The sequence below is a fragment of the Rutilus rutilus genome (genome assembly GCF_951802725.1).
Source record: "Rutilus rutilus genome assembly, chromosome: 1".
Lineage (NCBI taxonomy): Eukaryota > Metazoa > Chordata > Actinopteri > Cypriniformes > Leuciscidae > Rutilus > Rutilus rutilus.
This window is the reverse complement of record NC_140209.1, coordinates 42,810,490-42,826,043: the sequence shown is the minus strand read 5'-3', so window position 1 is coordinate 42,826,043 and position 15,554 is coordinate 42,810,490. Positions and strand designations below refer to the sequence as shown.

General features: G+C 38.8%; 1 protein-coding gene across 3 annotated transcripts in view; it reads right to left on the bottom strand.

The window, feature by feature from the left end:
- kcnh6a (potassium voltage-gated channel, subfamily H (eag-related), member 6a) overlaps positions 1-8,013 on the bottom strand; it is a 39,599-nt gene extending 31,586 nt beyond the window's left edge. For 2 of the 3 annotated variants that reach the window (XM_084414627.1, XM_084414628.1), the window contains exons 1-2: positions 7,500-8,013; positions 2,656-2,886 (exon numbers count right to left, since the gene is read on the bottom strand). In XM_084414627.1, the coding sequence (XP_084270753.1) occupies positions 2,656-2,886; positions 7,500-7,575 (307 nt within the window). In that variant the 5' untranslated portion in view covers positions 7,576-8,013. The remainder of the gene's footprint in view (positions 1-2,655; positions 2,887-7,499) is intronic. The other variant, XM_084414629.1, reaches the window with a different exon arrangement.
- Between the last annotated feature and the right edge of the window lie 7,541 nt (positions 8,014-15,554).

Here is a 15,554-nt window from a genome sequence, read left to right as displayed (position 1 = left end):
TTTCTAGCTGAGGTACAATGAATGCACACATGCACAAACACTGGCTTAACGACATTCAGAGAGCCAATGACTCAATTCATTTGTTCCTGTCTGAGGAGACTGAAGACATAAAAAGAGCCTGTGGGATTGGTGGCTCTGTTAGACACACAGGCCCTCAGCTGGTCTCTGTATTAAGCAAGTCCACCAAAGAACGATAACTATAACAATAACAGTAAATATATAGTTCTAAAAATAGACAGCCAGTCAGAATCGATCCTGCTTTAAGAGCTCAAGCATTTAAAGTGGTCGCCGACAGAACTGCAGCACATGCTTAGAACAAACAGAACAATATCATCTGCTGGTGTGGACACTAGTTATCATTATAGTTATCGTTCTTGGTGTGAACGGGCCTTTACTCTCCATGTTTGTGTGTGTGCTTAATGAAACAGATGGGGAATACAAATTTCATAAGTGTCATAACTGAAACTGAAGACAGGTATAACAGGAAGATTTGTGGATATGGTCACTCAGTGTGTGTAAAGTGAAATGCTGGTGAAGATTCAAAAGCTGCCAATAAAAAGTTCCTTTGAGACAAGACAGTTCAGTCGGTGGTTATCTTACACTGTCCCTTACGTTCATCAAAGCTGCATTTATTTGATCACAAATACAGAAAAAAAAACCCAGTAATGTTGTGAAATATTATTACAAATTAAAATAACCGTTTTCTATTTGTTCATGTACTTATTTATATATTTTCCGCTCCAGTCTTCATTATCCTTCAGAAATCATTCTAAAATGCTGATTTGATAATAAAAACATTTTTATTATTATCAATGTAAAAAAAAAAAAAAATTGTGTGTGGAAACTGTGATAGATTTTTTCTGCATCCTTTGATGAATAGAAAGTTCAAAAGAACAGCATTTGTTTGAAATAGAAATCTTTTGTAGCAAGTCTATGTCTTTACTGTCACTTTTTCATCAATTTGATTGCATCCTTGATGAATAAAAGTATTAATTTATTTTTAAAAATGTCTTACCAACCCCAACATTTTTGTGTGGGTAAAAGGTGTACATGTACAGCTCCATTATACTTGAAAGGGGACATCTTTAAAAGATTCAATTTCAATAATGTATTTAATACCAGCAATAAAATCTGACAACAGTGGTATTTAAAATAAATAAATAAATTGGACTAAAAACTATAAATTTAATATTTGTACTCTAGGGTAGACATGAACAAAACAATAGGTTCTACACTACCCATTAAATATCAAGTTGACACCTGAATATTGATTTAATTTAAAATCATTTTAACTAACCAGCTAATATTCATTAAGAATATAGACAAATCTGTAATTGTCTAGACTGGCAATATGTTTAATCTGTTCTATTAAATCATTCCTTTTTTTGTTTCTTTGTTTTCTATTTGAAAATGCATAAATGCATTTATGGCAAAGAACTGCACAGATGCAGATGTCATGTCAATCTATCTGCTTCTGACGTCGGTGCTGCACCTGCTGCCGATTGAAGAACATGCTGAATAACACTGACTAAAAGACGGGGAGGAGCCGAAGCTTGCCGCTGTTTTCATTTGTGTTTTAAAGGGGACTGAGGCGAGCACGAATTTGTGTACAGATTATGGAGTTAATTACAATATTTAAAAAGAGGGCCTAGTGACACCTCTGGTTCAGACAGTGTCGTCAGTATCCGGTGTATCTTTTTTTTATTTTTTTTTATTTAATATGGACATAGCAATAACATTGGATGAACCAGGTGCATTGTTTAAAGTGTTATAGCACATGTGCTAATTTTCAACACCTGTCCATAGGGGGCTTTTACAACAGATAAAAACACATTGTTAAACAAGACAAGGCACATTTTACACATGGGAACAACTTTGGCCCGATTTAAGCCACTGTTTGAGCTCTCTGATAAAGATGTTAATATTGTTCTGCAGTTTGAATCCAGTGGGGAGAGAGTTCCACAGTGTAGCCCCTCTGAAGGAGAAGCTAGACTGTCCAAAAGATTTTCTAAACTTTGGGAGCACACAATCCCCACTAAGTGAGGCTCTGGTGGAAGGTCTAAGAGAGCCCTGATGCCTCTCCATGAGGCCAGAGAACAGTGGTGACACACAGTTGTTCAAACATTTAAAAGTCAATTTCAAAATACAAAAATTTACAAAATGTTCAAAAGTAAAAAACTTGTGCTTTTGTATGATATCACAATGATGCCATCTCATAGGTTTCTTGTCAAATATCTTAATTGCCTGTTTATATAGAGAAGTGACTGGTTTCAGAGTGGACACTGATGTTTGTGACCATGTTGTAATACAGTATGACAAATGTGAAAAAACCATTGCATGCATAAACAATAAAGCCGCGTGATGTGACAACTCCCCTCTAATAAAACGAAAACAGTTCAGATTTGATTTGACTTTCCTGCAAACATGGTTTACTTGACTTTGAAACTTCAGGTGTTTATCCAAGATTATGCCCAAGTATTTTGTTTCATGAACCTCCTGAATGGGTTCATGGTCTAATTGAACCTCAAAGATATCTGCATTAGTTGCGATAGTAATGATGTGAGCATCAGCACAATGCAAAAATACTTTCTCACACAAGCCATATTTGAGCATATAAGGAAAATGTGAGTGAAATCCTCACTAAGCCCAGCATACCTTCCTTAGAGTAGTACAGGATCTCCACCCTGCGCTCTTCTGACCCGAGCAGGGCCTGTGCCAGCTGTGCCAGGGCGCTCTTCATAGTGCCCGGCCCCACCAGGAACTGACACGTGCAGGACTGCTGCATGATCTCTGCCCGCGAGAAACCAAACATCTGACAGAAGCCCTCATTGCAGTAGATAATCCCACAGTTCTTCACCTGGGCGTTAGCAATCAGGAACTTACGATCTGGTCAGATAAGTGTTAAGAAAGAAAAATTAATTGGCATGAACATTTCCACTGTTATCAGGAAAAAAAAAAGACATTTAAAAGTGCATTTAACACACACTGAACTTTTGTGGGACATGTTGTCACATTATAGGCCAATGAGGTAAGTTGTCACAATGGACAACTTATTATTATTCTACATTATTACTATTATTACTATTAATTTACATTTAAAACAACTTGTCTCAGCCTGACATGAATAATTCATGAATTCACATTTTCTCAGTATTAAGAAACAAACATTTTATCTAGATCAAGAAGGTTGTGAACGATGTATTTAAACTACATGTTTGAAAGCAACATGCAAAACAACTGTTAGAGAAATGAGAACTGATAACTTTTATGTAACCGGACTTTCTTACTGAGAGTTACGTTTTCTTCCCAGTGTCTTAACTAGTTCTTCTCCTCCTCAATACAGGATACAAATAGTTGGATTCAATTTTAAGTGTGAGATAATTAGTGAAAATGCTTCTAATTTTGACAATTATTAGTGACCTAAAAATGATTTATTTGTAACTTTTCATTTTTAAATCAATAACTTTTTTAGGTTATCAAAAAAAATCTAATACATATCCACACTTTGATTATAGGGATGCTTTCGAAACACAGTTCACCTTAACACGGTTAAGATTGAATGGAAATAATTCTTAGCTATTTTAGCAAATTCAATTTCTATATATACATTCAAGGGTTTTTTACCTGTGCCTCTAAGGACACACACTGCCTGCTTTTATCTCTGAAACTCAATGTTGTTTCTCCATCTCTGAATGTTAATTGTGTTTTGGTGACAGGAACTTTAATGCCCCTCAGCATCAAACTCATTATCGCCTTTTTACTTCAGGAATAGAACACGACGCACTGAGATGGTTGCCTAGCAGCCACAAAATGACACTTAGTCTTTACTGATAGTGAGTGAAAGGAGGAGCTGCAGGCTCACATTCACAATATCTACATGCACAGGCACACATATACATACTTGTATACTTAAAAGATGAAGTATTAGCAACACACACATTGTCTAACTGTATGGGGATATAATTGTTGCATTATTCCAAATAAATAGTTTAAGATCCACAAATAAATGTAAACAGTTTCACAAAAAATGTATAAAATTCACAAATTAATAAAGTGAGGAAAATATTTACAAATGTGTTTATGTCACAAACACAACTCTGCCAGGCAATCATTTGTGAATCGTTTCCTGTGCATTTGTGATCATTTCCTGTGCATCTGTGAATCATTTCCTGTGCTGTCCTGTTTCCATCCTGTGGATGGCTGCAAGTATTTGTGAAACACTTTCTGTGCATTTGTGAATCGCTTCTTGTGCATTTGTAGATCCCTGCACGCATTTGTGGATTTTGAAACACTTCTAGCGTCAAGACGTGCATACAAATCCACAAATAAGTGGACTCCACCCACCGTCTACTTAAGCCAATCAGATAACAGCCAAAATGTGCTGGCCAATTGTAGCATGTTTTCACTACAACCAATCACGTTTGGCTTTACACTCGGGGCAGGAACAGTTTCATTTTGCACCCCTGAAAGGAACTGTGTTCTATGGGCGCTTCTTTATATTTCCATCAGGAACAACCATCCTCTCTTCAACGGATGCAAGTGGCGCGACAGAGCACGTCAAAAGCAAATATATTATTATATATATATTATATTATATTATATTATATTATATTATATTATATTATATTATATTATATTATATTATATTATATATATATTACCATTAACCCATTATGTTATTTAAAGGGGTGGTTGATTATGATTTCACTTTGTTGTGTTGCTGTTTGAGCATAAACAACATCTGCAAAGTTACAACGCTCAAAGTTCAAAGCAAAGGAAGATAATTGCTTTTAAAGAAATCGTTTTTTAAGGACTACAACAAACGGCTGGTTGGGACTACACGACATTCCTCCTAAAATTTACTTAAACCCCGCCCCTGTGGTAGCCTGGGTTTTCCCATGCTGCCTTGCGCGCAGCGCGATTTTATTCACGCTGCTAGGCAGCCTGGATTCCATGGACCAGATTATCTCAGCGAGGGGACCAATCACAGAACGGGGAGGGAGCAGCAAGACGACGACGTCTATGCGACACACCGAAGCAGTTTGTTTATATCTATGGATCCAACATGGCAGCAGATGCGAAGTTACCTTTCGATGCAGCCTTAGAAAGTGTTCTAAGTAGTTTAGAACGCAAGTTTATTTTGAAAAAAGAGCAACGTCTTCTTCCTCGTCGAATTTCTGTCGCTCTACATACCTCAAATACGAGAAAATGAACATGTGGTTCCCAGACCACGTCTCAGTGAGATGAGGTCTGACGTTAGCCAAGCTACCCCTGGGGGTTATTTTGAGCTAAAAGTTCACATACACACTCTAGGGACAACAGACTTGTTTTACATATTGTAAAAAGGGGCATTATACCACCCCTTTAATCATACTGTTTACACTGGATGCGACGCAACACAACGATTCATTGACAGTAAAGGGATGCCTGTTCTACTTTACTACACAAATAATTCGCACATTCGCTTTGAGTGTCCAGTGTAGACAGGGGTAGATGATGTAAATGGTAAAATGGGGTCCACAGGGTCCAGATGTGGGCCGGATCTGGGTCGACACTATGTTGCTGTCTGGGCGGCTAATTATGCCTTTTAAAGCACAATCGTGGTAGCATATATAGGATGTATAATACCAAATATGAGCCCAAATGACCATCAGCGATTTAAAAGTACGAGCCTCAGCATCACTGCAGCTGTACTGGGGTTTTGTGAGTGGATATTATTAATGCAAATAAAAATCTTGCAATGCTGATGCATCTTAGCTTTTATTTTGGATGCTGCAAGTAACTTTTAAAATCAAAACTATTAAGTCTGATTCATATGAAATATTATTTGTGTGGTTAAGTGTTTTAACCAATATATAATGCATATCGCTTGTCTACTGGGAATGTCACTTATAAATGCATGATATGATCTCTTTGGAATGCAACAACCTGTCACACATTTAAAAAGAACCCACCTATATCTTCTCTACAGACAAAAGGAATCATAATACATGCTTTTAACTTTTAAAATACTATTTGTAATGCTCTTTAGATCGTCAAATCCAAATCCATCATGAAGTTGAATCCAGTCATTCATTAGTCAGCTATTTATTGATGATTTTATGTTCTATCTTAAATAATGTGACGCTTCCATAACGCGTTGTTCCTATAACAGAGATGTAGGCTAAAGCGCTGTTTCTCATGGCATTTTCAAAGGCATATCAAATATAATACTGTGGCTTGGCTTGATACACAGTCTAATGGTCTAACGAAATCCAAATTTTAAACATTTTTACTGTACCAATTTTATGGGCGTTGTACTTCCGATTTGAGCCAATGAATGATGAATGAATGAACAAAGTTATTTCAGGGCAAGGCTGCCCTGATTTGTAAACAAATCAGGATTGGTTGGAGCAAGAGTGTGACTCAGCTCAATGGATTCTGATTGGCTTAATAATTAGACGGTGGGTGGAGTTAACTAATTTGTGGATTTGTATGCAGGTCTTGACTAGAAATGTCTCAAAATCCACAAATGCATTTGGGGACCTACAAATGCACAGGAAACGATTCACAAATGAATGCCAAGCAGGCAGAGTTGTGTTTGTGACATAAATACATTTAATTATTTGCAATTCTCATTTTATTTATTTGTGATTTTTTTTTTTTTTTTTTGTAGAGCTTATGAAACTCTTTACTTTCACCTGTATATATAAAAAAGAAAAACTTTTACTAAGATACCGTGACCTTTTTTATTTTGACTTCTGGGGAAGAACCCTCATTAAGGGCCATGCTTTGGGTTTATCATGGGGTAAAACAAGATTTAGGGTAATTAGGGCATGGATAGAGATTAAGGTTAGGATTTGGATCTCAAATTTCAAAGGGCTCTTCATAAAGATAAAACTAAAACTTGTAAACCTTCTGTTAAAAATGCTTCCTCCTTTAGACTTTGAAACAGAGAGTGGAAGGATCAAACATGGATAGGACAAATGTGGTCAAATAGCCTACACATTGGAATTTGTTAACGGTATATGAAAACTGATATTATGCTAATTTCATTCCGTAGATGTGTAATGACCCATTTGTCCAAAATCAGGAAACATGATTGAATGAGTAAAGCAGGTGCACGACATAAATAAACACGCGCGCACATACAGAGAAGAATGGAAAAATAAAGAGACAGATGGTAGTTAGCAGTTTTCCATGTTAGTCGTTAGAATAGTTTTTCCACTGCATTTACATAAAGTAGCCTAGATAAAATAAGCCGGGTTTGTTGAATTGCTCTCTCACCTGATGATCAACTGCCATGCAAATCAAATCTCAAACTGATACCAATGACTGACCTACACACTTCCAATGGCCGTTCGCTCTCTGACTGTCAGTTTCTCGCGAGTGCGTATACAACCCCAATTGCTAAAGAAAAAATAACATTGCTATGACTACAATAGACTACAATAACACACTTCTGAGCAATAAAATATCTTCTTACCCAAAGAAAGAAAATAAAAAGTTTTTAAACTCACTTTGCCCGTCGAATTTCCGGATGATGGTGTCCAGATAAGTGTTCTGAAGAGCGACGTGTCCCCGGCGCACAGGCATTTTCACGCGTGGACAGATTCAAGAGCCCTCTTATTCTGGTTCTCGCTCTCTTTCAAGGACGACCGAGTAAGACAAAAGACGATAATCTAGAACTCGTACACATTGTACAAGAAACAAGTGTTTATAGCCCCAGCAATAAACAAAAAGGACACGTGAATGCTAATGAGATCCTCGCGAAAGTGAAAAGTCACCGAGTCTAAATGCAAAATAAAAGAAAGCCGGTTTGAATGAAAGCAAATGTCTTGCAGTTTTGGAACTCGAAACTCTCGCGCCGTCAGATGAAATGTCGCTGCGTGCTATGGTAACGCATGGATGTGCTCTCTGAAACCAGACAAAACATATTCTGAAACAAAAAATATAAGAACAACGCGAGACAGCAGAACTGAGGCAGCCAGTCTGATGAAGCTCGTTGTGGAATAATGGTAGGTTGCCTTTACAGGGGAGGAAGTGGACACAGCTGTCACTTTTGACAGAAGGCAGATGCGCGCTCATGCTCCTCTCTCTCTCTCTCTCTCTCTCTCTCTCTCTCTCTCTCTCTCTCTCTCTCCCTCCCTCTCTCAGAGAACGTGCGTTTATCTAAGTTTGTCCTAGTGGGATGCAGTCCACCAACGAGCACAACATTTCCACTAAACACAATAGCAGTAGGCTACTTACTGTCGAACTAGCATTTAGCAGACGATCATAAATGTTTGTGATAATGTTTTTTTTTCTTCTTCTTCTTTATAAGTGAATTTATATCTTCCATGTCATGATGGGACAATTAAGTTAACATTTTGTCTGAAACTCAAATTTATTGATATTTTACTTTTATTTGATATAGGCTATATATATATATATATATATATATATATATATATATATATACAGTGAGGAAAATAAGTATTTGAACACCCTGCTATTTTGCAAGTTCTCCCACTTGGAAATCATGGAGGGGTCTGAAATTGTCATCGTAGGTGCATGTCCACTGTGAGAGACATAATCTAAAAAAAAAAAAATCCAGAAATCACAATATATGATTTTTTAACTATTTATTTGTATGATACAGCTGCAAATAAGTATTTGAACACCTGTCTATCAGCTAGAATTCTGACCCTCAAAGACCTGTTAGTCTGCCTTTAAAATGTCCACCTCCACTCCATTTATTATCCTAAATTAGATGCACCTGTTTGAGGTCGTTAGCTGGATAAAGACACCTGTCCACCCCATACAATCAGTAAGAATCCAACTACTAACATGGCCAAGACCAAAGAGCTGTCCAAAGACACTAGAGACAAAATTGTACACCTCCACAAGGCTGGAAAGGGCTACGGGGAAATTGCCAAGCAGCTTGGTGAAAAAAGGTCCACTGTTGGAGCAATCATTAGAAAATGGAAGAAGCTAAACATGACTGTCAATCTCCCTCGGACTCGGGCTCCATGCAAGATCTCACCTCGTGGGGTCTCAATGATCCTAAGAAAGGTGAGATATCAGCCCAGAACTACACGGGAGGAGCTGGTCAATGACCTGAAAAGAGCTGGGACCACCGTTTCCAAGGTTACTGTTGGTAATACACTAAGACGTCATGGTTTGAAATCATGCACGGTACGGAAGGTTCCCCTGCTTAAACCAGCACATGTCAAGGCCCGTCTTAAGTTTGCCAATGACCATTTGGATGATCCAGAGGAGTCATGGGAGAAAGTCATGTGGTCAGATGAGACCAAAATAGAACTTTTTGGTCATAATTCCACTAAACGTGTTTGGAGGAAGAAGAATGATGAGTACCATCCCAAGAACACCATCCCTACTGTGAAGCATGAGGGTGGTAGCATCATGCTTTGGGGGTGTTTTTCTGCACATGGGACAGGGCGACTGCACTGTATTAAGGAGAGGATGATCGGGGCCATGTATTGCGAGATTTTGGGGAACAACCTCCTTCCCTCAGTTAGAGCATTGAAGATGGGTCGAGGCTGGGTCTTCCAACATGACAATGACCCGAAGCACACAGCCAGGATAACCTAGGAGTGGCTCTGTAAGAAGCATATCAAGGTTCTGGCATGGCCTGGCGTGGCCTAGCCAGTCTCCAGACCTAAACCCAATAGAGAATCTTTGGAGGGAGCTCAAACTCCGTGTTTCTCAGCGACAGCCCAGAAACCTGACTGATCTAGAGAAGATCTGTGTGGAGGAGTGGGCCAAAATCCCTCCTGCAGTGTGTGCAAACCTGGTGAAAAACTACAGGAAACGTTTGACCTCTGTAATTGCAAACAAAGGCTACTGTACCAAATATTAACATTGATTTTCTCAGGTGTTCAAATACTTATTTGCAGCTGTATTATACAAATAAATAGTTAAAAAATCATACATTGTGATTTCTGGATTTTTTTTTTTAGATTATGTCTCTCACAGTGGACATGCACCTACGACGACAATTTCAGACCCCTCCATGATTTCTAAGTGGGAGAACTTGCAAAATAGCAGGGTGTTCAAATACTTATTTTCCTCACTGTATATATATATATATACACATACCCTTTCCAAAAAATTAGAATATCATGGAAAAGTTTATTTATTTCCATAATTCCATTCAAAACGTTAAACTTCCATAGATTATAGATTCAGGGCCCACAACTTAAACGATTTCAAGTATTTAGTTGTTTATTTGTACATAATTTGGGCTTCCATCTCATAAAACCCACGAAAACAGGATTTCAAAAAATTTGAATATTACATGAAATCACACAGTAATTACACAGTGATACCATGGTCATTGAACCAGGTTTTGGTTCTTTTGGCAGTGTGGGCAGGTGCAAATCCTGCTGGAAAATGAAGTCAGCATCTCCATAAAGCTTGTCTGCTGAAGGAAGCATGAAGTGCTCTGAAAATGTCCTGGTAGACGGCTGCGTTGAGTGGACAGCACAGTGGACCAACACCAGCCGATGACCAACACAGACTGTGGAAACTTCACACTGGACTTCAAGCATCTTGGATTGTGTGCCTCTCCATTCTTCCTCCAGTCTCTGGGACCTTGGTTTCCAAATGAGATGCAAAATCTCATCAGAAAAGAGGACTTTAGCCAAATCCAGAGTCAACGCAGCCGTATACCAGGACATTTTCAGAGCACTTCATGCTTCCTTCATTTTCCAGCAGGATTTGCACCTGCCCACACTGCCAAGATAACCAAAACCTGGTTCAATGACCATGGTATCACTGTGTAATTACTGTGTGATTTCATGTAATATTCAAATTTTTTGAAATCCTGTTTTCGTGGGTTTTATGAGATGGAAGCCCAAATTATGTACAAATAAACAACTAAATACTTGAAATCGTTTAAGTTGTGGGCCCTGAATCTATAATCTATGGAAGTTTAACGTTTTGAATGGAATTATGGAAAGAAATAAACTTTTCCATGATATTCTAATTTTTTGGAAAGGGTCTGTATATATATGTGTGTGTGTGTGTGTGTGTGTGTGTGTGTGTGTGTGTGTGTGTGTGTGTGTGTGTGTGTGTGTGTGTGTGTGTGTGTGTGTGTGTGTGACCCTGGACCACAAAACCAGTAATAAGTTGCACGGGTATATTTGTGGCAATAGCCAACAAAACATTGTATGGGTCAAAATAAATTTGACCCAAAATGCCCAAAATCATTAGGATATTAAGTAAAGATCATGATCCATGAAGATATTTTGTATATTTCTTACCTTAAATATATCAAAAGTGTATTTTTGTGAGTGGATGCAGCAAAAGAAATGGACAACTTTAAAGGCGATTTTCTCAATATTTCAATTTTTTTGCACCCTCAAATTCTAGATTTTCAAATAGTTGTATCTCAGCGACTCAGACAAATATTGTCCTATCCTATACATCAATGGAAAGCTTATTTATTCAGCTTTCAGGTGATGTATAAATCAAAATTTAAGAAAAATGTACCCATAAGATTGGTTTTGTGGTCCAGGGTCACATATATATATATATATAGAGAGAGAGAGAGAGAGAGAGATTTGCTCTTCAGACTGTCTCTATGGCTAGAGTGGTGGGCCGTTAGGGCCAGCAAGGCCTTCTCTGCTGGCCTAAACACTATCAGAATCACTGACTTGCACTTTAATATATTTTTTCCATGAATGAGTATTAAATTATTCCAAATAGTCCATTCTCTTAATTTCATAGCTTTTCTCTTGGTTGCGCTGCTTCCTGTAGTGTATGTTTATGTTAGAGCTTTTATCCAATTATATTTCAGCCATCATGTGTTGCCATGGCCAAAGAAATCTGCCTTGAGGCCTTCAGAATCAATAGTGCGGGCGCCATAGACAGTAAAAGAAATGGACACAGCGACCCCATTGGATTCAACGGAGAAAAGTGAAGTCAATTAGAAGCACTCACTTCCTGATGGCTGAGCGTACTGCGCAGACTCAAACTGAGCCTGACGACGTAGATGTGACGCGAGCAACCCGTCTGTCTTCTAGTAGCTGTGCCAAGAGAAATCTGAATCATTCCCTTCCGAAACTTGCAGAGACGGAGAGCGTGAGTAGGAGGTGTCCATGAGCTAGGAGCAGGAGAAACTTTTGCTAAGTATTCTGATTAATTATTTTGTCATTTTGCCTCCATGTCCCCCCGATTGCCTGCGAGCTTCTCCTCCTGTCCATACGGTAATTTCTCTACTGTGCGACAGAGAGTCGCGTGGTTATGACGCAATCGTTAGCCTATTTTTACAAAAACTGCTTCTACGGGGCCATAACGTAAGATACAAGGTAATGGATCCTTTTATACATTTTCGTGTTTCTTTAGAAATAAATAATGGACAAATGGAGTCTTTAAACACCTCAGATGTAAAGTTATTCGCTGTCAAAGTGACGGCAAAATGAATGGGAGTCAATGGAATGCTAACAGCAGGTGATGGTCTGCTAATCAATGGCGGCCCGGGGAAGCTTAAGTTTCCGCCTGATAGATTACCCCCGGTGGCGATATTTTTTTTCCCAGGATGGTAGGGGAAGACTCATGAATATTCATTAGGGAAGTCATCCCTTATTGGTCTGATGACCTACCCCTAACCCCACCCCTAAACCTACCCGCCACTGGGGGTCTGATGACCTACCCCTAACCCCGCCCCTAAACCTACACGTCACTGGGGTTAAGACCAATCAGGGATGACTTCCCTAATGAATATTCATGAGTCTTCCCCTACCATCCTGGGAAAAAAATATCGCCCCCCGGTGGGCACATGTAGCTTAAATGAATGGCAATGAAACTGTTGCTTTAACCAATCAGATAATCAGTCAGATTTAATCAGCCAATCAGATTTCGATTTGACTGCATCGGGGCCATCTAGCAGGCGTGGTCGGCATTTTCACGTCTTTTGATTGGATGGTTAGAGCGCGTACTATTACTGGTAGTCAGATCTAGCTAACCGCATCTGTAGCGAACTACATAAACTAAAATACATTCCTGTAGAATAGATAGTTAGATAGAATAGTTTTTCAACCCATAAATTAATGTTTCTTTCCCTCCTAGGTTCAAACCTACCGGGAAAAAATCCCTTATTCAGCCTTATCCAGCTTCACGCAGAGTCACGGAACACTATTCGTTCTGTCCCAGGTAAAAACATAACTGACTGTAATGTATGCTGTGACTGATTTTAAAGGCAAAAGTCTCGCTGATCTCATTGATTTCGTCCAAAAATCTGTGAGAGTATGGGTCAGCTGTAGGCCTACACATCGTCATGTTTTGCGGTGACTGTCCCTGTATTCACTGCTTCTGTCGAGCGGACATTCTCCGCCCTAAAGCGAATTAAAACTTACAGTAGGCTATGCCAGAAATACGACGAGACAGACGTCTGTAAACACAGAACGTTCCCCTAACGTTCCCATATGGTTCCCATTTGGTTCTAGGAACGTTCTCTGTGGGTTTTCTTTTTATAACTGCAGGTTATTTTTAGGTTTAATTTTTATAACCTAAAGAGAACGTTCTGGGAACCAAAAATTGTTAACTGGGACTCGACTTTCAGCACCTCGATGGCGATTGTTGGTTGTTGGGACTCAAACGCACAGATAACCTACAACCAAGTAATTGAAGTCTTTTTGAGGAAAGAAATTAGGATGGATTTTGTGTGAAAATAATCATTAGTTTTGGTGAGTATAATGCTTTTTTGCCCCCGTTTTTCCCGTGGTGAATATGATTTTCTTCTTAATTTTTCTTGGAAATTTATGATCGAAACTTAATTATTATTATTTTATTTTTTTTAAACAAAAAAAACATTCATACTATTGTAATGTCTGACAATTAAGGGACTATAGTAACCCTTGAAGGAAAAGAACCACTGTACACTAACGCACAAGCCGAACTCAATCGCTTGTTTCTCTCTACCCGGCCTTTTCCGAACTCACTCTATAACTGCCGGTGCAAAATAAAAACAGCAATTTCACAACAATTATAAAGAGTCTGTGCGCTGCTACACTATTTACAAGTTATTCATTCAGGTAGAACACCACTGAAGGCCTAGGTGTGAAATGCGGAGAATGATATAGCTAATGCCTCATTTAACTCCTAATCAACTCCTTAGAGTTTGTAGTCTCACCAATAAATCACCAAGACAGTCAAAACATTTTCATGATATTTAATACTTACAAAGACTTTGATTCCCGAACTGGTTATTGTTAGGCTCAGCCATTGCTGTTATCGGCAAAAATGTTCATCCAGCATGGTCCAATCCGCAAGCTAAAAACTCAGAAGTGTGAAATTGGCCTATTATTGTTCTGTTAATAACCTTCTGTCAATCTGACTATCCGTGGGTGGGGATATATAGACTGAAGATGTAATGCACATGCGCATGGCGTCACCATTTTAACAAATTTGCTTTTTTGTAGTTTACATGGAGACAATAACAGTATCGTTTTGAAAAACGTGCACATTGAAACCCGGTTTCCAAAGTTGACATTTTCAGGCCCCAATGAGCAGGCAGGCATAAAAACTTGTAAGTTTTTAAGTTGAAAACGGTGTTGTGTAAATGGACCCCAAGTCAAATTATGTGATATTATCTCTCGAATTCTCTCTCTCTCTCTCTCTCTCTCTCTCTCTCTGTCACCTCTCTAGTGGTTTCAGTAAGATCCCAGAATGGAAAATCCCACATCGGTGTCTCGCCAAATGAGAACACCACTACTGAAGTGTTTTATCTGTCCCACATACTTCCAGTGTCCCAGACCTGATTGCTTCATAACCATATACAAACAAATCGGAGAGGACAGACTCTGAGAAAAACAAAGTTCAAAATCTGTTGGATCATAATGACAGCTACGTTTCGTCTCGCATGAAAATTGTTCCACGTATATTGATATCAAATATGTCCAGTAATATTCTGTCCCTCTCACCTTCCACACTAAGGTTACTTACCAAGTGATACACATTTTTAAAAGGAGATAAATGTTTCACTGCTGGAAGCAGTCTTAACCTGTGTGTGAATGAACCGACAGAAATGCGGTGGTCATGGAGAGATCTGACACAGTGTGACAGGTTTAGCTGATTGTGACGTACTTTGCACAGATTCTCCGGGTGCCTGAGTAAAGAGGTGGCGGCGCTAGAGGGTCAGACTAAGGTTAAATAAGAGGATAATGTTTGATTACAGCCCGAACACCCTCTCTGATAGATTTCAGTGATCCTCTTGGTGTCTGATGGGCACAACTTAAATCACATCTCTTTATTAATCAAGGGAAATTTGTTTTTATCTTGCCTCTCACAGGCCTAGGGAGCCCCTAAAGCAGGGCTGGGCAACTTAAAATCCACTTTCCTGCAGAGTTTAGGCTAGGTTTAACCCTGATCAAATACACCTGCCTGTGTAGCTCTCTAGTAATCCTGAAAACCTAAGCTGCATCTCAATTCGCCTACTTATACTACGCCCTAAAAGTATGTACTCTTTAGCAAAAAGTAGACAAGCTTTGGGACATACTGTCACGTCATACAATTGCAGATTGCTCTTTAACGGTTGCTCTCTGTCGTAGTAAACTGACCTGTCAATCATC